This window comes from Psittacula echo (assembly GCF_963264785.1).
Source record: "Psittacula echo genome assembly, chromosome: 1".
NCBI lineage: Eukaryota > Metazoa > Chordata > Aves > Psittaciformes > Psittacidae > Psittacula > Psittacula echo.
Genome location: NC_137735.1, coordinates 28,906,791 through 28,933,475, shown reverse-complemented (window position 1 = coordinate 28,933,475; position 26,685 = coordinate 28,906,791). Strand labels below are relative to the sequence as shown.

The window sequence follows — 26,685 nt, the reverse complement described above, 5'->3', positions numbered from 1 at the left end:
GTGTAACGAGTATGATCCAGCCCTTTCTGTAAAATGCATAGAGCAACCAGAGAGAGTGTGGCACATGCAACCTATGTAGGAACAAAAATCTTTTGCTTAAATAACTGCATATTACTCATTGTATGAATATGCATGTAAATAGCTAGTTCCAGTAACTGAAATTTCTTGGACAAATAGCTTACTTGATGTAGAAGAGTATGAAATTCTCAAGCAGTAAGTGCTTAATTTTCTTCAGACAAGACAGTAATCTTTTTTTCTAATGTATTTTAGTGAAAATCTTAATCATTCTCTAAGCAGTAATGTTTGCTAGGGTTATCCTAGTCCCTACATAAATAGTGCTAAAAATTTGAAGATATCATGACTTCATAATTATTTATAGTGCTTTTTAAAAAGAATACATTTAATTTTTAAGTGAATGTTTTAAGCCTGAGAGAAGGGGTGATGTCAAAGAGAATCTTGGTAAAAAAGAGCCTTCTAATCAATGTTTCATTTTGGTTTCTCACCAAATTATTACTTCTTGCTAGGAAGGGTTTTACATGTTCTGGCTGCTTTCATCTGCAGAAAGTCTAAAATGGAGGTCATTATCTCTTCTGCATTCTTTTTTTTTGTTTTGTCTTCCTTTATATTGAGATGAATCGTGTTTTGAGGTTAAATCTGTAATAGTAACACTGCACAAGGCAGAAAGTGTGGAAAGATGCATAGTTAACCTAGTCTAATAAATTTAGATGTCAAATGCATAGTGTTTACATTACTGTTGTTTATTACTAATTTAATCCCTAAAAGCCAGTATGCAGAATAATTTAAGAGAATTCCAGTGCAGGTTGTGTAAATGTTCAGACATTGCAGAATTCACTTGATACCATATGCCAACAAAGGATGTGTCCTTTGACACTGGTGGGAGAGATTTTTACATGCAATTGCAGAGTACTGTTTATTACTTCATACATAAATATGTATGTATATATACATGCATAGCTACGTACATATAAATGTATCTGCATTTCAGATACCTGTTCATCCAGTGCCAGATCCTTTAGTACATGAAGTTCTAAACTTGGCTTTTAAGCACTTTAAACATAAGGAAGGGTAAGTTTCACTTGTGTACTTCAAAATATTTTATGTATTACAAGCCTATGCTTGAATGTTGTGATTGTTCTTTGCCTTACATGTAACATATTGATGATAATACTGTAAACAAACACTAATTGATATCTTTAAACTGAGAATGTATCTTGAAAGAACACATCTGCTTTTCATAGAATGATAGAATGGTTCGGGTTGGAAAAGACCTTGAGATTGTCTAGTTCCAACCCCCTGCCATAGGCAGGGACATGTCACCAAAGGCCCTTTCCTGCCTGGCCTTGAACTTTACCACTTCTTTGGGCAACCCATTCCAGTGCCTCACCACTCTCACAGTGAATAACTTCTTATATCTAACCTAAATCTACGTTTTTTCAGTCCTCCTTATTGGGTGGCCTGTAGCAGACCCCCACGGTAATGTCCCACATCGCAGTTCTCCCTTTGACCTTAACCCACAAGGTCTCAGTTGGCCCATCACCCGTCCACAGGCAGAGTTACATACTCTCCAGCTGATCACTGACAAAAATGACTACATCCTCTCCCCATCTGCCCGACCTGTCTTTCCTAAAGAGCCTATGACCTTCCACTTCAGTCAGAGGATCCTTCCTACCGTGTTTCTGAGATGCCAATATCGTGTTTAGTATATTGCTGAGTTTATTTTGCTTAGAATATATGGAATGGTTTGCATTGTCAGCCAGAGTAAGAAAAGTGAGAGTTTGGATAACTATAGTAAACTTCCTATACAGAATATGTCTCTCTTATGTTGACTCAATGAAGCTACATGACTTTAAATGTCACCCATGCATTTTATGCTTGACTTTTATTGTTTTCATGGTAATAATCTGCCTTGCTAGGGAACAACTTTTTTGCAATTGAGAACACACTTAGGGGGTTAGAAGAGCAAAGTTGTATTAATACTATTTTATTCTTTTAAATACCTTTAGGTATTCAGGAACCAACACTGGGAATGTGCATATTATTGCAGACCTATATGCAGAAGTGACAGGGGTTCTTGCTCAATCAAAGTAAGTTCAGTCTCCGATTCTTCTTGCACTTGGGGAAAATCACTCCAGGCTTAAAGACTATTGAGTGTGGTAGCGTTTATTAAGGACCTCTTAATAAACTAAGTAACTAACCCCTTAAGTGTGAAGTGTAGTCAGGTGTAGTCTGGCATTCGTGTTTCATGTTCCAGCACAATAAATTTGAACAAATCAAGAAATCATCTTTATACAGCACTGAATTGCTTTGCTGTCAACTTGTAGGTGCAGGGAAAGGAGGCCTAGTATCAGTCAATAGTTGTTGTAAAGTTAATGAGTTTATTCTAATGTGCTGTTCATCAGAGGCATTCTTAAATGCCTAGGTTTTAAGTGCCAGGGTTCATCTTGCTTGTATTTCTTTTACTGTAGATGCTGTTACCATTAACAGAATAAAGAAATCTGCTCAAAATTATAGATACTGTATAAAAAGTAACTAAGAATGCAAGTAATTGCCATCTATATCCCTTGTTCAGATTCCAAGCTGTTAGGAAGAAGTTTGTCACTGAATTAAAGGAACTGCGACAAAAAGAACAGAGTCCTCATGTAGTGCAAAGTATCATCAGTTTGATAATGGGAATGAAGTTTTTCCGAGTAAAGATGTATCCTGTGGAGGATTTTGAAGCATCATTTCAGTTCATGCAGGTAAATGAGTATTACAGAAAGCTGAAATGAGCATCATTTTCAATGTTTGTCATGAAGCTAGAATGATGTTTGCTGTGATCAGTCGCTCACTCTGCTTGTGTGTCATCCTTCATCCTTTTCTGTTTAGTTTGTGAGCTCTCAGAGGTGTGAATCATTTGTTTCTCTCCAGTTTGTGGGTACCTAGCGTAATGAGAACCTGTTCTCTGTTGTCTCAGTAATATGGCAAACCTGTAATATATGAGTTTATTCAAAACTAAATAAAAATGGGTAGCAATCAAATAATTTTCTTTCTTTATGAAAACAGTGAGTTAAAGAAAAAGTTACTGGTTATATTTTTTTTTAACAGCTGAGATGCCAAGAAACATTTTCCTTTAAAAAACACTTCAGTTAATTTTCAGAGAGACTTAAAATCTATTTGTTTGCTTCTCTTGATTGTGGATTAAAATTGTCCTAAGGAGTAACTTGCCCATTCCACAGTAACTAAAGTTACTGAAACTTGGTCATAAATTTTATTAGAGCTGTTTAACAATCATTGACATTGATCTCAATCCTGAAAAAACTAACATACACATAGGTGCTTTAGATTGTGTCCAGAGTGGTCAGTTTGGTGTACTGGAGTGTGCAGACACATGTATGGATTATTTGTTTCCCTGTAAAATTTTCTTGGCTTCAAAGTCAGCTTGAAAATGAAAACAAGTGTATATATATATATATCTCTAAAAATACTATTTTCTAATAATTTCAGTAGAGGTAAGCATTTATTTTCTACGTACATATTTGTATTTTATATCCTGAGAACTCTGTATTCTGAGTAGGAAGTGAACAGCTATCTGCTATTACAAATGCTCTTTCAATTTCTTTTCGGTTGCTGGGAAGCAGGTTTTAAAGTTTCTAAAGTTTTGTAAAGTTGACATTGTCAAGGAATATAAGACTAACTTAACCACATTGCATGTTGTAAATTCATACTGGCAATTAATCTGATACTGCTAGTAGTTTTTATGTCATAGTGACACTTGTCTTCATTTTTCTAAGTGTTTTTCTAATGCTTGCTTACTAAGGAATGTGCTCAATACTTCCTGGAGGTAAAAGATAAAGATATAAAACATGCACTTGCTGGTTTGTTTGTGGAAATTCTCATCCCTGTGGCTGCTGTAAGTATTTTGAATTTTATGTTGGTTTTTCTTTCCCCCTCCACTGTTCCCTTCACTTTTACTTAGGCTCTCATTGTTAAAATTGCTTCCATTAAGTCTCACAATGTTACATTTTTACAGATCCAAAAAGACTTTTAAGTAAATTACAAGCACCTACATAATTTTTACAAGAGAAATGTGTGAGTGTGATTTGTGTGTTAGCTAGTTTACAATCTTTTCTCAGAACTTCTTAAAATTGTCTGGTTTCTAGACCCTTTTATCACCAGAGCACTGTGTAATCTTATACTTGCTCTAAAAATCTGAGATTTCTTTGGTTGAGTATTTGTTCCCTCAAGTGTCCTCTTCAATTTTCTTTAATAGCTGAACCCTGTTAAGTTCTTTCTAGAATAAACTGAGGTATGTAGCATTTTTACTGTCCAATAGAGAGAATGGGAACTCCCATGCAAGAAGGAAGAATGTAGGGTTTGGATAATTAAATAAAAATTGTAGAGGTGAGTGTCCACCAGATGTAATCCTTCAAGTGGAAGAACAGTCAGTCATCTCCTGATTGTGTTTTAAGTCTAAAACCAGCAGCTGTGAACAAGAAAAAAAAACCTCAATATCACCACAGTGTTGCATCTACAGTGCCTGTAGTGCTGCTTGTGAGAGCACTTTCAGTCAGGACAGGATCTTTCCTTTCCTCCTAGGCAACTTTGCTCAGTTATGTAAACTTGGTCAATCCAAAATGGTCGTTGTATTAGCAAATGCTAAACCACAGTGTGTTTAGCATACTGCCCCAGAAAATGGCAGGTGATGGCTCCATGTTATGATGTAGGACATATCTTGCTATATATGGAGAAGTGGAACATGTAGATCCCATTCTGCAAAATGGGATCTACAAAGACTAGCAGGCCAGGTGGGGATCCCATCTAAGCGAGCTCATAGGAAAAGAAAGATAAATCTCTCTGCACTTCTCTTCCTTCATTGGTCTCAACCTTGGGTTCTTTTTAAAAAAATACTAGGAATGTCTTCTTAAGATGCGATCACAAAGTGATGGTCTTAGTTGTAGCTGTTTATTGGCTGAAGTCTTGATCTTACCTGGGCATACTTACCCTCTTGTAGAGAAGAATTTCTTGTCCTGTTAAGAAGTGAATGCATTTGTTGTTTTGAACAAAGTGAAAAGTGAAAGTAAACGGAAGTATTAGTTTGCAAAATCACAATTTTAAATATAGTGAAAACTGCATGCATAGTAATGAGGCAGAAGCAGCATTGGGGAATTGGGTCTGTCTGGTGGTAACAGCAAAGGCACACACACTGGTTGTGCAGAACGTGTGGTGGTCTGTGGATTGCTTCCTACAAGCATAGCCTGAATCAGCTCTTTAAATGGTTGGTGAAGGAGGCTTGATCTTTCTTTCCAAATCATTTTGTCTCTAATAATTTCATACAAATGGAGCTTCTTAAACAGAAGAAGAGAGTCCATCCCAGATTGAGATGCAGTTGAGAGGTCAGTCATTCTCTTCGAAGATGTGAGACAACTTTGAATCTTTTTGAAGCAGATGAAGGAACTGAATCTAGATTTTTCGCGTCTTGGATACAGAGAATTGCTGAAGTGAGGAAGCTATTAGGTTTTGGCATTGTGGCTTCTTTACTGTTACTTTCTTGCTTAGTTATTCAGGCATTTTAAAAAATATGACCTGATTTGGACCCTGCAGGTATAATGGATGACAGCGTATTTTACAGCAGGAAAGTTAAGGCTGATCTATAAGCCCAGGGTTAGATCCCAAACCAAGAGTGTGGTGCTGGCAACACCTGACTAATTTCTTATGTGGAGCTAGCTTTAGTGTAGCAAAAAGATAAAGAATTTTGGGGTATGTAGGAAGTGATTTAAAACATAACTACATTCTCAGTTCTTTCCTTTTGGATTGTACACTTTACAGAGATATTATACACTACTTTTTATGCTTCCCCTTCATGATTTTTTTCAGAGTGTTCTTAGCAAGGTGGACATGACATATCTTTTAACAGCTTTGAATAATAAAATCTAGCAAAAAATTGCCTTATGTTGTAGGGAAATTATGAGTATAGCGGATCTCTTCCAGGAAAGCTTACTCCCTCTCCGAACATCCCACCCCTACCTCCCAATTTGATAAATAAAACAGAAACACATTATAAAACAGTAGGTTAAGAATAATTATGGAATTATAGAATGGTTAGGGTTGGAAAGGACCTTAAGATCATCTAATTCCAACCCCCTTGCCTTGGGCGGGGACGCCTCACCCTAGACCGTTTTGCCCAAGGCTCTGTCCAACCTGCCCTTGAACACTGTCAGGGATGGAGCTTTTACCACTGCTTTGGGCAACTTAAATTAGGTTTAATTAGGATGTTTAAATGGATCATCACAGGTAGCCAGAGAGAAGCTTAAGAGACTTGCAGAGGTTTTGATAAAGAAGGTAGCTGCCTGGTTCATGGAAGGAAGGCTGTTCTGCATACAAGGGCAGAGTGGATAAAAAGTTGTAGGGCTTCATGTATCTGTTTCATTAATTCTAAAAGCTGAACCTTGTATTTGGCTGGTAGTACTGTGTGTCATTTCCTGAGTTTTCAGTTGTCAGAACTGGAGGTGCATTAAAGAGGGGAACAGTGAAAAATTCATAGGGGTTGTTTTGTTTGTCTGGTTTTTAATATATGAAATTATGTTTATATAGAGTTTCAGTGTAGTTTTTATTTGTTAGTTGGTGGCAGATTTTCTTCTTTAATTCTTTAAGTATGGTATACAGGCCATACAATGGATTTTTTTAGTGGGTTTGGGGTTTTGTTGTGGGTTTTTTGTAACTGTATGTTTGTAGCATATGACATGATTTCTTATGCTTCTATTTATATTTCAGATAAATACTTGTCTAATATAAGATTTAACTTTTGAATGTTCTTGAACTCGTGAACATCTTAATGTATATTTAAATTGCCTACAGGATAAACTTTTAAACCCATTTATGTGTGTATTTTTTTTAATAGGCTGTTAAAAATGAAGTGAATGTGCCATGTTTGAAAAATTTTGTGGAGATGCTTTATCAGACTACCTTTGAATTGAGTTCAAGAAAGAAGCATTCGCTGGTATTTTAAAGAAATATTTAAACTTCTCTGTTTTGCATATCTTAGACTTTTAATCTAGTACCTTATATGAGGAAAAACTAATGGCTGTATCAATTTAAATCTTAACTCCTCAGTTCAAGTATAATTAAATTCACACTGCATATGTGCATTTGCTCTAATTTTTATTTGTTTGTGCAAGATACATGCTCTGTTCCCTCACTTGTGGGGTTGTCTTCAAATCAGTGCTTGATTTTGATTATTTTAGTGGGTTTTAGCACAGAGTTATTTAACCTAATGTCTCTTCTAGAAAGAGCTTCCATTGAGGAAGTCTGGTATTTAAATTATGTTAATTTAAATTTAGTTAAAAGTGTCAGACAAGACTTTTCCAGCAAAGTAGCAGCCTGGTGATAGCCCTACTCTGCCTCTTTTCTCCTCTCCTCATACCCTTTTTTTTGACTTCTCCAGTATTTTTATTGCCTCTCTTGGATATAAATATGTGGGTTGTTTTTCCCTGAGACTGCATCTTAGCTTGTCTCCTAAAACGGCATTTTAGCAAGGCTTTAAATCTCTTATTAATGCAGTATTTGGTAATTCTTGATGACCATGGCAACCATGTTCCAAGTTGATTCACTTCACTTTGCTGGAAATATGGAGCTAAATTTTGCATTGCAATTTGCATATTCAGTAACACAAGTGAATTTAAAATGATGATTTGTCACTTTCATATTAGGGCTGAGCTTTACTTTCTGGTATTCTGAGCATATAAAGCATACATCATTGGACGCAGTTATACTTATGTAAGAATAGCGTGACGTAGTTGATGTCGGCATTCACAATGTAATTTAATTTATGAAGTCAGAAGCATTGTTACATCAAAATTACAATTTACATATTCATTCTCATTCTTTAATTTTGCTCCATAACAAGACAACCTGCAGTCAGATTTGGTGTTAAATCACCATCGTGTATGCTGTTAAAAGTATGTGGTGTTTAAAGAAATCTTACGTTACTAAAGCAAAGCAAAGTCATGCTAGTCTGCATATTCGAAGAGTTTATCAAATTATGCTTCATTCCTTACAGAGAGTGGACTTTGAGTAGAAGTAACATTTCTGACAACCTAAAGTCTGCCTGAAGTTTTGACTCAGTTGATGATGTTTTTCCTGAATATTCATTGATCTTACAGGCAGTTCTCTCTCCCATGAGTTGAATCATATGGTTGCAGGGAGGGAGGGAATATTGTACCCAAAAGTGAGATCAATTCTCAGTCTTTGAGATCAGGCCTTGCAAGGCGATGAGCTTCTTTCACCATGGTCCCACTGCCCTGGCCTTACACCATGCACTCTTACAGCATGTAGATTGCCTGGCATCCATGTTCTGGTGCAGGGGAGAGGCTGCTGTGCAGTGCTAACACTGTGAGAGCAAGAACCAACTGTGTGCCTGGATGTACAAGACTTAGGAGGTCTGTAAAGATCAATTTGATCAATTCTTTTTCCTCCCTACTCGTAGGCTTTGTATCCATTGATCACCTGCCTCTTGTGTGTCAGTCAGAAACAGTTTTTTTTAAATAACTGGCACGTTTTCCTGCAGAACTGTTTGTCACACCTGAAGGTAAGAATCCTTTTCAATTCAGAAACTGTTGCAAATTGATGGCATTTATTCCAGTGTGTTCTCAGCATCCTCGTGCTGAATAAACAGTATTTAAAAGGGCACTGTGAAATACTTCTCTAAAAAAAAAATTAAGTTAAATGTGTTGTCTCCATTAGTATTAAGCTTAGTAGTGAGTCTTTGTGATGTTATTTAATGTTGGAAATAGATGTGACCCCTTGAGGAGTGTCAGTTTTATTGAGAAAGAGCTGCAGAAGTATCTGCTAATAAACACTATTTATGCCAGAGGAAGTACAAACTGCAGTTCTTCATGTGCCATTTATGTGTGAGAAAATACGTGGCTTGTCTACTGCTGTATAGTAAATGCAAAATTTGTCTCTCTTGTTCACTTATCGAAGGATCTGAAAGTGAATTGGGAGTTCAGGAAAGAGATTATACCTGCAGCCTGTGGTACATATTTTACAAATAAAAATTACAGTTCCCTTTAACTTGTGGCTTCAGTTGATAGCATTGTAAACATGAGTTGGTTGATAAAGAGATCATGATACTTGGAAATTAGGAATCTGCTTTTATGACTTTATTGTGGCATTAACTGTTGTACATGTTCTTTCCTTAATTTTGATTAACACAATTCATGATTTGCCTAATATATTGATTTTGATAATCTCACTAAGTTCTTTGATCCACTTGACAGTATTCATTCTGGTTAGGTATGAGTAACAATTCCGAAGCTTATTAGTAAAACACATAAACCAGCATGAAGTCAAAAAGAAACAAGTTTAGCTGCTTGAATTGGGTCATTTTGTTTTCATGACATCTTTCACACTTTTCTGTTGCTTGTTGGGTTTTTGTATATTTTTCATCTAACATTGCAGTTCTTTTGCAATATTTGCCTTGATTTATGTTTTGTTGTTTATTTTGCTTATGGAGGCTGCTTTTTGCTTTTGTTTTTAAATCTTTAAAAAAACCTCTTCCAGGCTAGAAGTTGTGTTTTTCTGGCATAATGTCCATTGCTGATAATGGAAATATTAAAACTATAAATGCCATTGAGTTTAACTGGTAGCTGCTGAGCATGCATTTTATATTTTACTTAGTTTTGTTAACCACTAACAGCTTAACATGTTTACCGTAAGGCTCTATTCAGCAGAAATTCTACATATGAATTTCTGCAATTCAGTTTTTGCAGTGTTATGATGCTGTGTCATTGAGTTATGTAGGATATTTTATGGCCCACCAAATGCTACTGGTTCTATTGGTACTATTCTGGTGTTTGTTCAGAAACTTTGAGTTTAATCTTGAGAAATACACCCCCCACTGTCCTCATGTGTCTTATGAATTAATGTGTTCCTTTGTTTCTGAAGCTAATTAAATGCATGCAGTCTGTAACAAGTAATCTCATTAATTTATAAATCTGAATTTCACGGCAGTTTAGTCTGTTAGATTTCCTCTTCCCTGTTTTATTTCCTGATTGTCCTAATGACTAAATTATTTTGGAGTTACCTAAATATGTAAAATGCAGTAGGGTTCCAAATCCATTGTCTCTGGTGTCTTTTTTCATTTATAACTAGTTTTAAGAGTTATTGAGAGATACTTAAGAGTACAGAAAAGGTTCATCCACTCCTACTGTGTAAGCTAAAGTTAACTAATTAACAAAAGGAGTAATGACAACACTTAGACTCTGTTGCAGGGATATTCTATGAAGCGTACAGGCACGTTAGCAAGTCACCAAGAGGTAACGTAGGGCATGAATTCATGGTGCTCAATTCATTCCCTGATGACTGCCCAGTGCAAACTCTTACCTAATAATGAACACCATGTGATCACACTTTGGTGACAGGAATAAGCAATTTACCGTTTGCCATGGTGTGAAAGCTCACATCTTTGTAGTTGCTCTATAGTAACCGGTGCAAAGTATATTCATAGCCTGCCTTACCCTACATTAGTACGGTGCTATATTATACTTCATAATACACCTGAGGGTGCTTTGAATCCTAATCCAGTACCGGCAATATTTATTGCTGTTATAAACACTTTGTACTGGCTTTTGGTGCATACTACCTTTAGTTATCCTCAAAGCAGGCTTATTGTGTGTGGGAGGCATCCTGGCCTTGTTGAAAGGAGGAAACGTAGGGATCTGGGCCGATGCAAAAAGCAGATAAGCGAGTTGTAAGAGTCAGTTTAGACCTAGAGCGTACCAGGGTGTCTCTTGGTAGATGTATGGCTGGCCTTGTCCCACAAAGCAGTTGGGATGCTGTTTCAGCATTGAGCCCAGCAGGGCATTTGTTTACACTCTGTAGTGTAGGCAAAATTTTGTATTTATTCAGCAGACAATAATACTGGGTCAGTATTGTGAAACATTTTGCTTGCTTTTTGGACTAGTATTTAGATAGGCTAATTTAGCAGATTTGTCAGAAAAGCTGATAGATTCTTGGATGAAGCTGAGTTGTGGTATCCTTACCACGTCTTCTGGGGAGAGGAAGGAACATTTAAGAAAACTGCTGAAGTGAGACAGAGAAGTGTCAGTAATTTTGCTCCACTGTTGGGTGGAAAAGAATAATTTTTGTTCACAGTTTAACCTTAGTGGCTGTTACCACAAAACCTTGGAGGCTGGCGGAACATTTTCTGCCACTACAGCAAACCCCATATTTCTACTGAATAGAGTCCTTACTAGACAGCTATCTGTTGGTTTTGTGCTTTTTTTCATCTAACATGCATGTGCCTTCCATTCTCATGTTTGTTATGTTTTGCTGTCTCACATTGCTTTATTTAGATGCCATCTAACAACAGTATCAGAAAACAAATAGAAACACTGCAGGTGAGTTAATGCATTATTGTAACTCAGTGAAATGTTGCTTTGTCTCATATAAATACTTTGTTTTGGTTTGGGTTTTTTTTATGTTAATTGTTGTATTTTGTGCTTTCCTTTCTTTGTAAAATCACTGTTGGTACTGTTAATAAACAAACAGGTCTAAGAATGGCTAATGTTTCAGAGATCTTTTCTTCTTGCCAGGGAGTAAAGGAGAAAGATCAGAAAATTATCTAATGTCAATTTTCTAAATTGGGGTGAAAATGCGGCTTTGTGAGATTGAGTATCAGTATCACAGCTGGTTTCCCTAAACAGCAGTGCATGATTCCACTGGAAGTATACTGCCTATTCAGATGTATGGTTTTTCCTGGTAATTCATTTCAGAAAGTGTCTTGCATGCAAGCAAAGTTGAAAACATTTTCACAATTGAAAACTGTGAAACTGATTTACTCTAACAACTTGTACTGCACTAACTTGAAAGACTTTTACGCTGTTGGTTTTGCAGGTTTTTAAAAGTAGAAATTGTTTTAGTTCAGAACAGAAGAAAAGTTTAACATCAGTATTAAAAAGTACTTTCTTCAGTAAGTGACTACATTTGACTAACATGGAAAAAATGCTATTTTATTTCTTGCCCTTGTTGAGATATGTTTCATTGACATCTTAATCTGTCATGTAAGACCACAGTAGGTTTGCTCTTGCTTTTTTGGCTTTGTAAGAGAGATACGGTTCGTCACAGCTTATTGCATAGTCTGCTGATATAATTTATATTAAAAGTTTTAGGATTTTAGGCAAAACTATGCTTGGAAAAAACCCCAGATAGAGTGCTTTAAAATCCAACAGGCATCAGCTAAAAAGGCTGAAATTCAGCCAGATTGGTGAATTATATAGCCATATATACTGTATTCTAGTTGCAGTAATATCAAAGGGAAAAGAAAATACTGAGACATCAGCACCAAGTATACAAGCAGTATGCCATAAATTAGACCAAAAAGCCATTTCCGTCTGGTATATTTGTTTAGTTCCTAAATGTAGGAAGAAGTAATGAAAATTTTCAGTGCTTAAGAAATTAGAAGCGCTGCTGTATTTATTTTGTAACCATTTTTAAAAGATGAATGCTTCATACTCCTTGCCTCAACAAAGAAGCAAACTTTGTCATAACTAATCAGAAGTAGCTGTACTGATGGATGTTGTTAACACATTGTAAAATACCTGCTTCCTATACATTTTATTAGATGATTGAAAGCTAATAGTAAATTTTGCTTTTCTTCTGGACCTCTAAATTAATCTCCCATTGGAATGTTTGAAGTAAGAAGATTGAAGCATTACTTGGTTCTAGACACTGCATTTCAGATAGGCTTTGATAATGTGTGTACTACCAATGAATTCACCAGCCTATTTTGAACATCAAGAACTGTTGGCCTGTAGATTAAATCTGGTGAATAGTAATACCATGTTTTTTTGATGTTTAAGTTGATTAAAATCAAAGCTATCATATTCTCACCTTCTCATACGATTATAAGTGTTTGCTTCTTCCTCACAGTAGCACTGCTGGTAAATTAACTTGGACAGTGGGGCAGTTCTCTGTCCTAATACTAACCAAGGACAGGGGTAACTGTTTTACTGGTTTAGATTTTGTCCATATCACTATCATCAATTTACCCACTACCTAGTTGCAGGTGTGCTAAATCAGAGGCAATGGCAGGAGCACATAGGTGGGTGTGAAGGGAGGGTAGAACAGCATTGTCACTGACATAGATGGGGTTATAAAGTCATATATGTTATTTTTCTGTGAAATACCACTTTTGCCTCTGTTTTTGTGATAGGCTTTAGCCTTTCTTAAAGTGAGCTGCTGCCAAAACAAATAGTCCTGACCCCCCCATCTTAAAGCTGTCCAAATTACTCTCCTTCGTATAGTCTGTTGCAGAGACATAGCCATGAAATTATGTGAATCAGCTTAATGGTGTGAGTTGGACTTTCTTACTGCTAGAATCAATACAAAGGGAAGGGAGCAGTGAGAGATTGCAGAGGAGGGAACCAAAGATGAGACCATCTCTTTTCAAACAGTATGGTCTTAGATGCAAAGTTCACACTCTTTGTGAAACTGCACTCCACTTGTCCTGGGAGGACAAAGTAGTCTGCTATTCTGACTCATTGGCTTGCTGTAGAGGCCAGAAAATACGAAATTAGTTAGGTTAAAGCCATCATATAGATAGGTCTTGAAACAAAGAGACTTAACTGGAAATGGGGAAGGTCTGTTTTAGGGGTTCTTTTTTTTTGCGGGGGGGGGGGCGTAGTGCAATGAGCTGAGGTGGTGTGTGCTGTGTTTTGTTCGTTTTGGTTTTGGTTTTGTTTTTGTTTTTTTAACTGAGAGAATGCCTAAAAAGATGACCTCTGAGAATCATTCTGTTCATAAGCTCATGCTTATGTACCAGTTGGTATATACTTATGTACATATTAGTTACTTACTGGTTTACACAGTTTAAGAGCTAGGAGGAGCAAAACTAAACTCCTAGTAGCAGCTTTAAGACAATTTTTTTTTCATACAGTGCATAATTTAAACTGAATTATTGCACAAGAATTTATAGTAGTTCAAGAGAAAGCTGGCTTAATTGTTACAATAAAAATCAATTGGAAGTGAGTAAACATTGGTACAAAATGAATGGCGAATTGGGTGAAGCCTGGAGGGCACACCCAGAGAAGTATCTGTGTGTGGCCACCTCCTTTTGCGTTCTTTTCTTCTGCACCTCCTACTGCCTGCTGTCATAAACGGAATGATGGATGTAGACTTTGTGTCTAATTCAAAGGAGCTACTCTGACGCTTTAGACAAACTTAAGTTAGTTTGCTATAGAAAAGGTATTTGTTACAAATGGCTTTCTGAGAAAAGTTCTTGGAATTAGTACACTCTTGGTGTTCTAAAGAGGACTATCTGCTTTTCAGTTACTTCTCTGCTCTCAGAGTGAAAGACATGTAAAATGCTCTGGAATTACTAGTTAAATATTAAAGTAGTATTGGAAATAATACAGTGTTGTTTTTTTATGAAAACATATGAAACTTGTAGTCAGTATTAAACTTACCAGTTTTCATTGTTATTCTCGAAAGTCAAAAGAGTAAAAATTGAATTTTCTGAGTGTCTCGCAGGCAACAGTAACTGTATTTTTTCATTTATTTCACAGAATAAAGATCCCAAAATGTCCCGAGTTGCACTGGAATCTTTGTATAGGTTATTGTGGGTTTATGTTATTAGAATAAAATGTGAAAGCAACACTGTAACTCAAAGGTAAGTTCATTATGCAAAGGGTTTTAAAATACTGATTGGTGGGTTGTTTCCTTCCCCATCCCCCTGTGATATCAGAAGAGAGATTGAAGCCAGCTGGTGGTCTAGTGGTCTAGTGAGGTAAACAGGGGAACAAAGTCTCCATCTCAAAAGAGAAAACCAAAGGAGCTTGATTGTTTTGATGAGAAAGAATTGAGTCTCCATTGATCTTTGCAGGGATAGAAGAGGGCAGAGAAATAAGCAGCAGGACCTTTATTAAAGATAAAAGGCACTAATAGTAGCAGAACAAATAGGGTATGAAGTGGCCATCACTAAGTATGGGCTGGAAATGAAAAGGTTTTCTTTATAAATTGTCTTTGTGAGAATTTGGAATAGTCATTCAGATTTTTCCCCTCCCCCTGACAATTATTAACTAGTTTAAAGCAGGATTTTGGTCACTTTATATGAACCCAGGGTACTGTTGCCTGTGTCAGTTCAGTAGAGGGCTGTACTTTCTAGAGGTGATCATACCTGTTACATGCTTTTGTATTATTTAATAGTAAGACACCCTCCCCCCTCCAGATTTGAACTGTAACATCTCTGCTACTATTAAAAAAGTTATTTTAAAAAGGCTTTTTTTTTTGTGTGTGTCTAAATTCCTATAGCCGTCTCATGAGCATTGTATCAGCACTTTTCCCAAAAGGATCACGTAGTGTGGTCCCACGAGACACACCTCTGAATATATTTGTGAAGATTATTCAGTTCATTGCTCAGGTAAGAATATGTCAAGGTACAGGTATAAGACTAGGATGAATATTATTTGAAGAAATGTAAATTTAAAGTTAGTTTTTAAATATTTGCATTGAATTAATGGTCTTCTGTCTTGAGTAGGACTTGTGCAAATATGTATAACAAATGAAGTTACTTGTTCTGTTTCTACCTGTGGCAAAATTATTTTGCTTACACTTCAATAACTGTTGTGTATGAAAATTATGATTATTAATATTTACATTTGTAATGCACTGTTGTGTGTGGGTGTGTATATAATACATTAATATAGTTAGTATATTCTGTAATAATATTTTTATAAGGGACAAAGCATTTGAATAGCAATATCCACTTATGTTTAGCCTGGAGACTAGCTTCTGTAGACAGAAAAAATATGCAATGCATGCAGTACTTTGTAGTTAGTGTTGCATTATTATTTATATTATTTTTGAAGTTTCTGTTGTCCTAATATCAAAATGCAGGATGTGATCTCACAAGGCAAACTCTAATTCATCTATAACCTTATAGATTAGAACATGTTTTCCTGTCTTACAGAGAGTTTGTCTGTGCTTCAGCTTCCAAAACGTTTCGCTTCTGATGGGACAGGGTTGAGGCAGGACTTCTTGCCCTGTTTATATTGATTTTCTAGGGCTCCTCTTTCTGTCACTAACTTTTACTTACCGAAAACAGTTCAGCTCATTTGTAGAAATGTGTTTGACCTGAGCAGAATTGTCTAGGATTTTTTTTTTTAGGAGAAATGGTTGAACCATATCAGAGGATGAGCTGTGTTGAATTGTACTAGATTTCAGAAAACCAACATGAAGTCATAAGAATGAATAGGAAATAAGGAATATTTTAAAACATTTTTATTTTTTAAACTTTTAAGAGTTGAGACCCAGCACCTGTGCAAAGCCAAGAAATTAAACTATGCATATTAACAGAAAAGAGATGATCATATCGATCCATTTTTCCCTTTATAGGAACGTTTGGATTTTGCAATGAAAGAAATAATATTTGATCTTCTCAGTGTTGGAAAATCTCCTAAAACCTTCACTATTAATCCAGAGGTAAAAAAAGCTCCATTACTTACATACAGCGAGAACAGGACATTGGGGTACTTTCGGAGGAAAGTGGTTAACTATTTTTGAGCCAGGATGAAAGCAGATTAATGGGTATCTGAAAGGGTGTTCTACTAAAACTAAAGAAGTAATTGTAGTTGTGCTCACTTGCTGTTTCATTCCCAGTGTTTAAGCTAGCAGCAGTACTACTGAGTTCAGACTCATTTCAACAATGGTTTCAGTCAGTATGTGTGACTTTTTGTTACAGTATAACTGTAAAGCCTTTTTTCAGGGAAGTCATACCTAGCTCCTACGGTTCAAGGTCCAGTCTAACAGATGAGACCTTTAAGCAATGTCTGTCTTCAGTATGTCATTCTTGAGATTCGTATCAAGTTCTTTAATGCTTTGCACTTCAAAATTCTCAGTATATTAGCCTGTGCCAAGTCAGCTGAGTAGAATCAGAGTTGTGGGGAGGCACTCAAGGCTTAAACTTTATTCTTGTTATTTCATTACTCTAACACGTAGCATTTTAATTAATGCCTTTCCTACTGGAACCGTGCTTCTCTGTTTAAAAGAGAGGAAAAATGCAATTTGTGTTTTGCCTTGTCTGTGTTACTTTAATGTTATAATTTCTTCTGTTTCGTCTTTCATTTTTCTTCCCTTTTTTGCTATTGAAGAGGATGAATATTGGCCTCAGAGTCTTCCTTGTCATAGCAGACAGCTTGCAGCAGAAAGATGGTGAACCGCCAATGCCAACAACAGGAGTTGTTCTTCCCTCAGGAAATACTCTGCGTGTGAAGAAAATTTTTCTTAATAAAACACTGACAGATGAGGAAGCAAAAGTTATAGGTATGTAGTATTCTGGAAGTTCTCATTCCAGCATGTGTGTATGTGTGTTCAATTATTCTCAACCAGTACATTTGTGTAACTTTATTTCTGTATTCATTTTAATTGTTAGAGAGAATCCAGTGATAGTCTGTTGCGACAGAATTGCTTTGATTCTTTAGAGAGGGCTGCTAGAGAGTATTGACCTTTTGGTGCCCAAGAAAAAATCCATGGCTTTTTTTGAAGTGTTTTCCACTGCCAAATTAGCACAAAGGAGCCAGAGTGCAGTTAGTGTGGTAAATAGCATGGCCATATTTGTTGCCTTGATGTCACTCTAGAGCATCCTGTATGTCCCACAGCTAAAGTGGAGTATGACAGTTTTGGTACCTGCATTCCATTGATCTTCAGTGGATGAGGTAGTTGTCTCTCAAGGACTGTTTCAAAATGTAAATTTTTAAATTAGAACTAAATTGCTTGGAATTGAGAAAATGGAAAAGCAATTAACAATTGCTTCTTTGTTAATGTTCTTTCTGAAGCTTCTAGTTTCATACAACACCTGCTACTAAGTAATATGCATTTCTTTTGGTACTTAAAGTGTGTGTTTCATGTCATGTTTTGTGCAAGAAAAAGGTGTTCTAAAACAAATAAGTGGCAAATATTTTAATAAAAAATATGAAAATCAAATGAAAACAAATGAAATTGGTTATCGGTTCTCTTTGGCTTTTCAGGAATGTCCATATACTACCCTCAAGTCAGAAAAGCACTAGACAGCATTCTTAGGCATTTGGACAAGGAAGTTGGAAGGCCCATGTGCATGACTAGTGTGCAGATGTCCAATAAAGAACCTGAAGACATGATTACGTATGTACTGAATTACAGTGTTTTCACTGTAATTTAACTGTCACAGTTAAATTATGCTGGGTTTGTGCTGTAATGTTGCAAATGCCATCCCTAGTGCATTACAATTGTTGGCTTTCTACTTGACTAGTAAATGAATGTTAATTTCATTAATTAGTGATAAAAATCTTTGTTAGCTCCTTAGTTTTGACATGAAATTGAAAATGTTTGTGGTATACTGAAGTAGAACTCTCCTGTTGTTTTTATAGGGGTGAGAGAAAACCTAAGATAGATTTATTCAGAACTTGCATTGCTGCTATCCCAAGACTGATTCCAGATGGCATGAGCAGGACTGACCTCATTGAATTGCTTGCACGGTAAGAGAAATAAAATTCTGCTCTTAGTGGGTGTTCCTTTTTAAATGCCATGTGTATAAGAGTTTGTCATGTAATGTGAGTCCAGTACATACAGAATCCGTTCTTATTCCTCCATTCCTTCGGCAACTGGTTAAGCGTTACTGGCCAGAGTAGTAGGAGTTAAATTTATTCTGAAGATCTTGTACTTTTTTAGAGATAGTTTTTTGAAAAGTAGGAGTTTATTTCTGTTGTTCGTTTTTTGCACTTGCCTTACCTTTTGTTACTACAATCATACTTTTTTCCCTTTTTCTTCCAATTGCTAGTACTGTAAACTATCATAAAGATATTCTTGTTTGACATTACCAAAATGTAAGGCAGGGCACTTGGGGGAAACATTTTTTTCTTGTTCTCTACTAATCCTGCTTCCTTTTTTCCATTTTTTTTTTTTAATCCAACATTACCCATATTCTTCCATCTCTTATCTCAGTTTAAACTGAATGTGCCTTATCAATGCTGATAAGTAGTTGAGACATCTTGGCAGCCAGGTGTTTTGGGGGTGAGTAAATTAAGCATTCAGTGAGAATCTGTAGTTGTGGGACATGCAGACAGTCTTTCCGTATTACTAGAGTGATAAACCTTCCTCTTTAAAACTTTGTTTATTTAGCACAGAAATGGTCTTGGTGACGAAATACAGGATGGCTTTTAGATTTGAAATTATAAATTCATTGGCATATAATGTATTAAGTTACATCTATTAGGAAGTTAATAATAATTTGAGAGAATAAGATTTTTCTAAAGCTTTTTCTTCATCATCAAAAATCACATAGAAGACGTAAAGTACTAAGTAATAATACAGTACTGGATAAATTTCATCTACCATAGTGGGTTGAGACATATTTGTAAGTATATATGTAAAGGTTTTTTGAGCGAGTTTTGTCTCATAACCAAAGTAAAGCTGCTTTATCTTAAAAATTAATCTGTTCTTTTCAATTTTAATTTGACGAAAATAGCCTGTACATCACAGCGTGCGTGAATACTGAGCTGTAAGGTGATTGCTCAGCTTCATGCAATGATGTGCCTATATGAAAGACTTGACCAAATCTCTTATTTTTTTATATTAAGTTTTATGAAGTCTTGCATTATTAGTATCACCTTCTGTTAATAGCCAGTTTCAGATGTATTCAGTGCAGAAAATGAATCTGTGTGGAAGTATTTTACATTGTACAGTAAAGAAGGAAGAGTTAACACTGTCATTTATAAAGGCTGGTTAAGAGTATGCCAATTGAGGGTGATGATGCTGGTATTTTTTCTAAACAGGCTGACAATTCATATGGATGAAGAACTTCGTGCCTTGGCTTTCAATACTCTCCAAGCATTAATGCTTGATTTTCCAGATTGGCGGGAAGATGTTCTTTCAGGATTTGTATATTTTATTGTGCGTGAAGTGACTGACATCCACCCAACGCTTCTTGACAATGCAGTAAAAATGTTAGTGCAGCTCATAAATCAGTGGAAACAAGCAGCCCAAATGCACAATAAAACCCAAGATTCTCAGGTATTTCTAAATAAGGTCCTTTGATGTTAAAACGTGGGTTGAATCTACATACAATTTTATTAGTATGCTTTATTGGTTTTATTAAGTAATAAAAATTACAGTGCTTGAAAATTTTTAAGCATATTTTAAATAAGCATTTTTGAAAAAAAAAAAAGAAAAAAATAATTAAGTATTACCTAAATACTAATTCATGTCCACATTTTTGCTTACATCAAAACTCATTATGTGTAACTGGGAGTAGTTAATAAAACTAGAAAAAAGCATGATTTTTTATTAGCAAATAGAAGGGGTTCAGGTAATTTAGCTTTATACAGTCCTATTTGTAAGAGTATTATTTACTTGTTTTTAATTTTGCTGTTGCTGTGTCATTCTCATGAGAAAGTCAAACAAGACATACATTCTTGTGGTATTTGTTTGGACTGAATTCAGTTAAAAAACAAAATAGCTCATATTATGCCATTCTCATAATGCAAAATTTGGCTAGTAGCCAAACAAGATCTAAGTACCTTTTGATGAATTCATGGCAGTCAGGTGAAGTTCCCAACGACTGGAAAAAGGGAAATATAGCCCCCATTTTCAAGAAGGGGAAAATGGATGACCCGGGGAATTACAGACCAGTCAGTCTCACCTCTGTGCCTGGCAAAATCTTGGAGCAGATTCTCCTGGAAGGCATGCTAAGGCACATGAAAAACAAGGAGGTGCTTGGTGACAGCCAGCATGGCTTCACTAAGGGGAAATCCTGCCTGACCAATTTGGTGGTGATGGGGCTGCGGAACTGATGGACGGGGCAGAGCAGTTGACATCATTTACCTGGACTTGTGCAAAGCATTCGGCACTGTCCTTGTCTCTAAATTGGAGAGACATCAATTTGATGGGTGGACCACTCAGTGGATAAAGAACTGGCTGGATGGCCGCACGCAAAGAGTTGTGGTCAATGGCTCGATGTCCGGCTGGAGACCGGTAACGAGTGGTGTCCCTCAGGGATCAGTGTTGGGACCGGTCTTGTTCAACATCTTTGTTGGTGACATGGACAGTGGGATTGAGTGCGCCCTCAGCAAGTTTGCCGATGACACCAAGCTGTGTGGTTCGGTTGATATGCCGGAGGGAAGGGATGCCATCCAGAGGGACCTCGACACGCTTGTGAGGTGGGCTGATGCCAACCTTATGAAGTTTAACCATGCCAAGTGCAAGGTCCTACACCTGGGTCGGAGCAATCCCAGGCACAGCTACAGGTTGGGCAGAGAAGAGATTCAGAGGAGCCCTGAGGAGAAGGACTTGGGGGTGTTGGTCGATGAGAAAATGAACATGAGCCGGCTTCAGTGTGCGCTCGCAGCCCAGAAAGCCAACCGTATCCTGGGCTGCATCAAGAGGAGAGTGACCAGCAGGTCGAAGGAGGTGATCCTGCCCCTCTACTGTGCTCTTGTGAGACCTCACTTGGAGTATTGTGTGCAGTTCTGGTGTCCTCAACATCAAAAGGACATGGAACTGTTGGAACAAGTCCAGAGGAAGGCCACGAGGAGGATCAGGGGAGTGGAGCACCTCCCGTATGAAGACAGGCTGAGAAAGTTGGGGCTGTTCAGCCTGGAGAAGAGAAGGCTGCGTGGAGACCTCATAGCAGCCTTCCAGTATCTGAAGGGGGCCTACAAGGATGCTGGGGATGGACTATTCATCAGGAACTGTAGTGACAGGACAAGGGGTAATGGGTTAAAACTTAAACAGGGGAAGTTTAGATTGCATATAAGGAAGAAATTCTTTACTGAGAGGGTGGTGAGGCACTGGAATGAGTTGCCCAGGGAGGTTGGGAATGCTCCATCCTTGGTGGTGTTCAAGGCCAGGTTGGATGAGGCCTTGGGTGGCATGGTTTAGTGTGAGGTGTCCCTGCCCATGGCAGGGGGGTTGGAACTAGATGATCTTAAGGTCCTTTCCAACCCTAACTATTCTTTGATTCTATGATTCTATGAATTCTGCCGTCTCCAGTAACAGCTTGATTGTATTTACTTTTTTCTTAATTTGTTTAACTTCTGCATCTTTTCTTAGCGTGGTGTATCCAATGGGGCTGCCCATACCCTTCCTCTGGAGAGGACTCTTTATTCCAGTGTATTCCATGTGGTGGAAGGGTTTGCTTTGGTCATCCTTTGCAGCACAAGGCCCGCCACCAGGAGATTGGCTGTCAGTGTTCTCAGAGAAATAAGGGCCTTGTTCACAGTTTTAGAGATCTCTAAGGTAAGAACTGATGATTCATTTTTGTGACTGCTTAAGGAAACTACTTTTATCTTGACCTTGAGCTTTTTGTGCTTTGTATATTTTCTTTTGTAGAGTGATGATGAGTTGGCCATAGATGTAATGGACAGAGTGAGTGCTACTATCCTGGAGAGTTTCATACACCTCACTGGGGCTGACCAGGTAGGACAGGTTTGATGTAAAGTTAGTTGTAAGATGAGGTAAGTCTGCAAAGAAAAATTGTATGTATTTTAAATGGCAGTATCACTATGTTCACGCTAACTTCACTGGCAAGTTATCACCTTAAAAAAACCACATAAACAAACCAACCCAACCAAAGGGGAAAGCAAACAAACCAAAACAAAATGGAAAACTCCACACAAACAATAGAAAAAAAACCATAAAAAACTTTAGGAATGTTGTGAGACTGACCCCACCATTATATGCTTTCTGATCAATCGTGTCATTATGACCACCATATCCACACAGACAGCTGTATCCCTGTTTTTTCTCATCTTGCTCATAGATTACAGATTCTTTAAAGGAAAGACTACGGCCTTTTCCTGCAGCAATACAGTGTCTTAATAGGAAGCGTGTCTTTTATCTGTTATGAAAGCTGTAACTTTCAATGAATAACAACTGAATTTCATTTTTATATATTTATTACTAACTCGTAAGTATCAAGGTAAAGCTCTGTCCTGGGTTCAGCAGCAGCAGTCAGTTTTTCTCCTTCTTAGTAGCTGGTGCAGTGCTGTGGTTTTGACTTTCGGCCTGAGAATAATACTGATAAAGCCGATGTTTTCAGTTGCTGGTCAGAATGTTTACCCTGACCAAGGACTTTGTGAGTCTCATGCTCTGCCAGGGAGGAGGAGAAGCCGGGAGGAAGCAGGGACAGGACACCTGACCCAAACTAGCCAAAGAGGTATTCCATACCACAGCACGTCATGCCCAGGATGTAGAACTGAGAGTTCCCGAAAGGGCTGGAGGACTGCAGGGTGGGGGCGAGGTACCGGTTGGTGAGCGGTTGTGTTCTCTTCCTTGTTATTTCCTTTATCATTATTACTATTAGTGGTAGCAGTAGTGATTTGTGTTATACCTTAGTTATTAAACTGTTCTTATCTCAACCCATGGGAGTTGCATTCTTTCGATTCTCCTCCCCGTCCCTCCAGGAGTGGAGGGAAGAAAGGTGGGGGGAGAAGGAGACTGCGTGGTTCTAATTTACGGCCTGGGCTTAAACCACGACAAGCTCTTTAAGGTTTAGGAAACAAAGTGAAGGTCAGTAGTAAGGCTTTTAGAGTCCAGAGTCTTCTGGAAGAGAATTAAGTCATCAGAAGTGAAAGGGCCCTTTTTTGAAATTTACTGTTTCCTAATATCCAGTTCCTTCCCAAACACCATGTTTTTTTGTGGACACCATGTCCACTTTATTAACTTAAAAAAACTCTAACATATAAATTAAGTAATGTGTTTCATTTATTCCAAATGTGATTTTGACACTGATGCTTTATTAGATACTTAACAATGAAAAGGTAGTTACTTAATATACATAGATGCTAAATAATTGCTATGTTATCTTTTTTTATGCACACAGACAACTTTACTGTACTGTCCCAGTTCAATAGATTTACAAACTCTGGCTGACTGGAATTCCTCCCCAATCAGCCACCAGTTTGATGTGATCAGTCCATCACATATATGGATATTTGCACATGTGACTCAAGGCCAAGATCCATGGATTATAAGCCTCTCAAGTTTCATGAAACAGGAAAATCTTCCAAAACACTGCCCAACAGCTGTAAGCTATGCTTGGACGTTTGCGTATACCAGACTGCAACTGCTGTCTCCACAAGTGGATATAAAGTAAGTTAATTTCTAAAGTAAATACAATATATTATATTGAGTATTCTTTCAAGATTTATCACTATTGTAATGTCATAATGTTTCAGTGAGGTGATGTATGGACTGCTAGTATGTTCTGTGAGTTTAATTGAACTTTATATAACAAAAAATTAAAGTAGTTCTATCACGGGAAAGAAAACTTACCTGCTTTAAAGATTAATTATTTCATTACTTCAACTGTATTGTTGTTCAACAGATTTGACTATAAAAGCATATGTTATTGAGGTACTACAGGTCTATTCTGAACTGTTCAGAGTTTACCATGTTAACAGTTTTGGAAGCAGTGGCATATATATATATTGAAAAATAAATTCAGTAGAAAACCAAAGTGAAACTGGTAAGCTTTATTTACTATACTGAGCTTTTTATTTATGGTTGGTTTTTTTTAATAGCAGCCCTATCAATGCAAAGAAGGTGAATACTACTACAAGCAGTGACTCCTACATTGGGCTCTGGAGAAACTACCTGATTCTTTGCTGCAGTGCAGCATCTTCTTCAAACTCCTCCACCTCCACAGGCTCTGTGAGATGTTCCCCTCCTGAGACGCTGGCGTCTACTCCCGACAGTGGTTATAGCATTGATTCAAGAGTAGGTTCTTCTAATTCTTATCGTAAATAAGTCTTCATGTTATTAGAAGTAGAAATACTGAGGATTATAATAGCTATCATGATTGTTAGAAACTGGTGTAAATTGTCTGCAAACATGTTTTAGAATACATTTGTCTTTCGTTTGTTTAGGATAGTGTTTTAGTTTACTTCTCTTTATCTGTACTGTAGAGGCTTTTCTGTTTATGTATTTGTAAGGCAAAATCTAGTCACGTAATGAAAATCTTCACCCAGTCTCAAAATCTTATCTAGTGGTAATGAGGAAATGTTTCATTTACTATTAAGGGCTGTTTTTTTTTCTATCAGTAGACTTCTGCAATTCTGAGCTAATAGCCTTTCATTTGAGAGACTGAAACAGCTTCCTATTCAGGCATGATGTATATTGTTATATTTTCCCAACCACAGACAGTTTTCTGTCTGCCTTGCTTCATATCACCTCCAGACTTTTTATTTTTCTTTTTTCTCCCCCCTGCTTCGTCGCTTCTTTTTGGTTTTCTCCTTTTTGGCTTCCTGTAGAAGGTACAGTGGAGATGAAGGTAACTCATGAACTATGTGGCAGATTTTTGCAGAAGCAGCCTACTCAACTTGTTTGTTACTGAGATCCTTTCCCTAAATCTGAGAAAGTGTAGCCTGAAATTCAGCTTTGTTCTTTTTCAGAGCCACAATGGAGTCTAAGGAGTTGGACACCAGAAGTCTGCTCCCCCTCCCTAATGAGGGCAGATACACTTAACATGCAAAGCATCTGTTTATCCAGTCATTGTCATCTGACAATGAAAATTCAATTATACAAGGAATGGAGAAATAGTTAATACTACTTCACTGTTTCAGAAAGTCTTTCTCCATGTCAAAAATAAAATTATAAAAATGAAATTTTTTAATTCACTGCTCAGTGTGAGAAGGCTGTAAATTTACAGCACATTTTAATGTCACACCACCTGATTGTTTGGAAACTGCTTCATTATGCTTTATTCTGGTTTTCTTCTTAGGTCATTGGCATTCCATCCCCTTCCTCCCTGTTTAAGCACATAGTTCCAATGATGCGCTCTGAGAGCATGGAAATTACAGAATCCCTTGTGCTGGGACTTGGCAGGACCAACCCAGGAGCTTTTAGGTAACTGTTGTGTTTCATCTGGTTTTATGCTAATTGATTACAAAGTGGGAGATCAGAGCTAAGATAAAAAGGTTTGGTTTTTTTTCTTTTAAGAATAAAAGCTATGAAAAGTGATTACCATTGTCTTTTCTACCGTTTAGTGGTGTGATAAAGATTGTTAGAGGTTGAAATAATTTTATGTAGAGCTCATGTCTGCATAAAGAAAAAGAAGGTAGGTGAAATAAACAGCTGCCTTTTATTGATGTTAAAGGCTGGCCTTATGCGAAAGAACAGTCTGTATGGACTATTAACATCTGAAATGTTAATTATAATCATGTTGGTAAGAGTTACTGAACCCCCTCTGTACTGGTATTGGCAACAAACATATGGTTTTGAGCTCTTTGTGTATAGGAGTTTCATGGTAACTGTATTCTAAAAATAGCTATTTGGATCAAGCTGAAAAAAAAACAGTTACAACTGTGTTCCGATGAGTGCTGGAGCTTCTGAAATCCATGGTGCACCCTTTTCTATGTTTTCTTTCTTTTTTCTTCCTGCATAAACTTCCGGTAACTTCATAACTCATGCAACTTTCTCATGCGTTGCACTAACGAGAAGTCAACATGGATTAGTGGATTAGTTTGAGTGCTGGTAACTACGTTCTCCTGTAGCAGAATTAAATCTGTGCCAAGTCACTTGTTCTATCAGTTTAATTTCATACATCTTGTTCAAGATATTTGGATTCAGCTCATAATCCAAAACTTTTGGTTACTCTACTGTGACAAGATTTTATATAATTGTTGGAGTCAAAATGGTCTTTCTAGCTATTGTGGCATT

At 37.0% G+C, this 26,685-nt stretch overlaps 1 protein-coding gene across 10 annotated transcripts in view; it reads left to right on the top strand.

Moving 5' to 3' along the window:
* The window catches only part of FRYL (FRY like transcription coactivator), a gene marked incomplete at its 3' end in the record, with an annotated part of 166,183 nt that overhangs the window by 80,932 nt on the left and 58,566 nt on the right, over positions 1–26,685 (top strand). For 7 of the 10 annotated variants that reach the window (XR_013958876.1, XM_080639011.1, XM_080639006.1 and 4 more), the window contains 19 exons: positions 1,007–1,086; positions 2,025–2,105; positions 2,591–2,759; positions 3,818–3,910; positions 6,899–6,997; positions 8,483–8,584; positions 11,352–11,396; positions 14,562–14,665; positions 15,307–15,415; positions 16,390–16,476; positions 17,145–17,316; positions 18,021–18,153; positions 18,399–18,506; positions 19,803–20,040; positions 22,078–22,263; positions 22,357–22,443; positions 23,849–24,117; positions 24,549–24,744; positions 25,748–25,872. Coding sequence is in view for 9 of the 10 variants with exons in the window: in XM_080639011.1 (XP_080495137.1) it covers positions 1,007–1,086; positions 2,025–2,105; positions 2,591–2,759; positions 3,818–3,910; positions 6,899–6,997; positions 8,483–8,584; positions 11,352–11,396; positions 14,562–14,665; positions 15,307–15,415; positions 16,390–16,476; positions 17,145–17,316; positions 18,021–18,153; positions 18,399–18,506; positions 19,803–20,040; positions 22,078–22,263; positions 22,357–22,443; positions 23,849–24,117; positions 24,549–24,744; positions 25,748–25,872 (2,483 nt within the window). The remainder of the gene's footprint in view (positions 1–1,006; positions 1,087–2,024; positions 2,106–2,590; positions 2,760–3,817; positions 3,911–6,898; positions 6,998–8,482; positions 8,585–11,351; positions 11,397–14,561; positions 14,666–15,306; positions 15,416–16,389; positions 16,477–17,144; positions 17,317–18,020; positions 18,154–18,398; positions 18,507–19,802; positions 20,041–22,077; positions 22,264–22,356; positions 22,444–23,848; positions 24,118–24,548; positions 24,745–25,747; positions 25,873–26,685) is intronic. The other 3 variants (XM_080639008.1, XM_080639005.1, XM_080639007.1) reach the window with 2 other exon arrangements.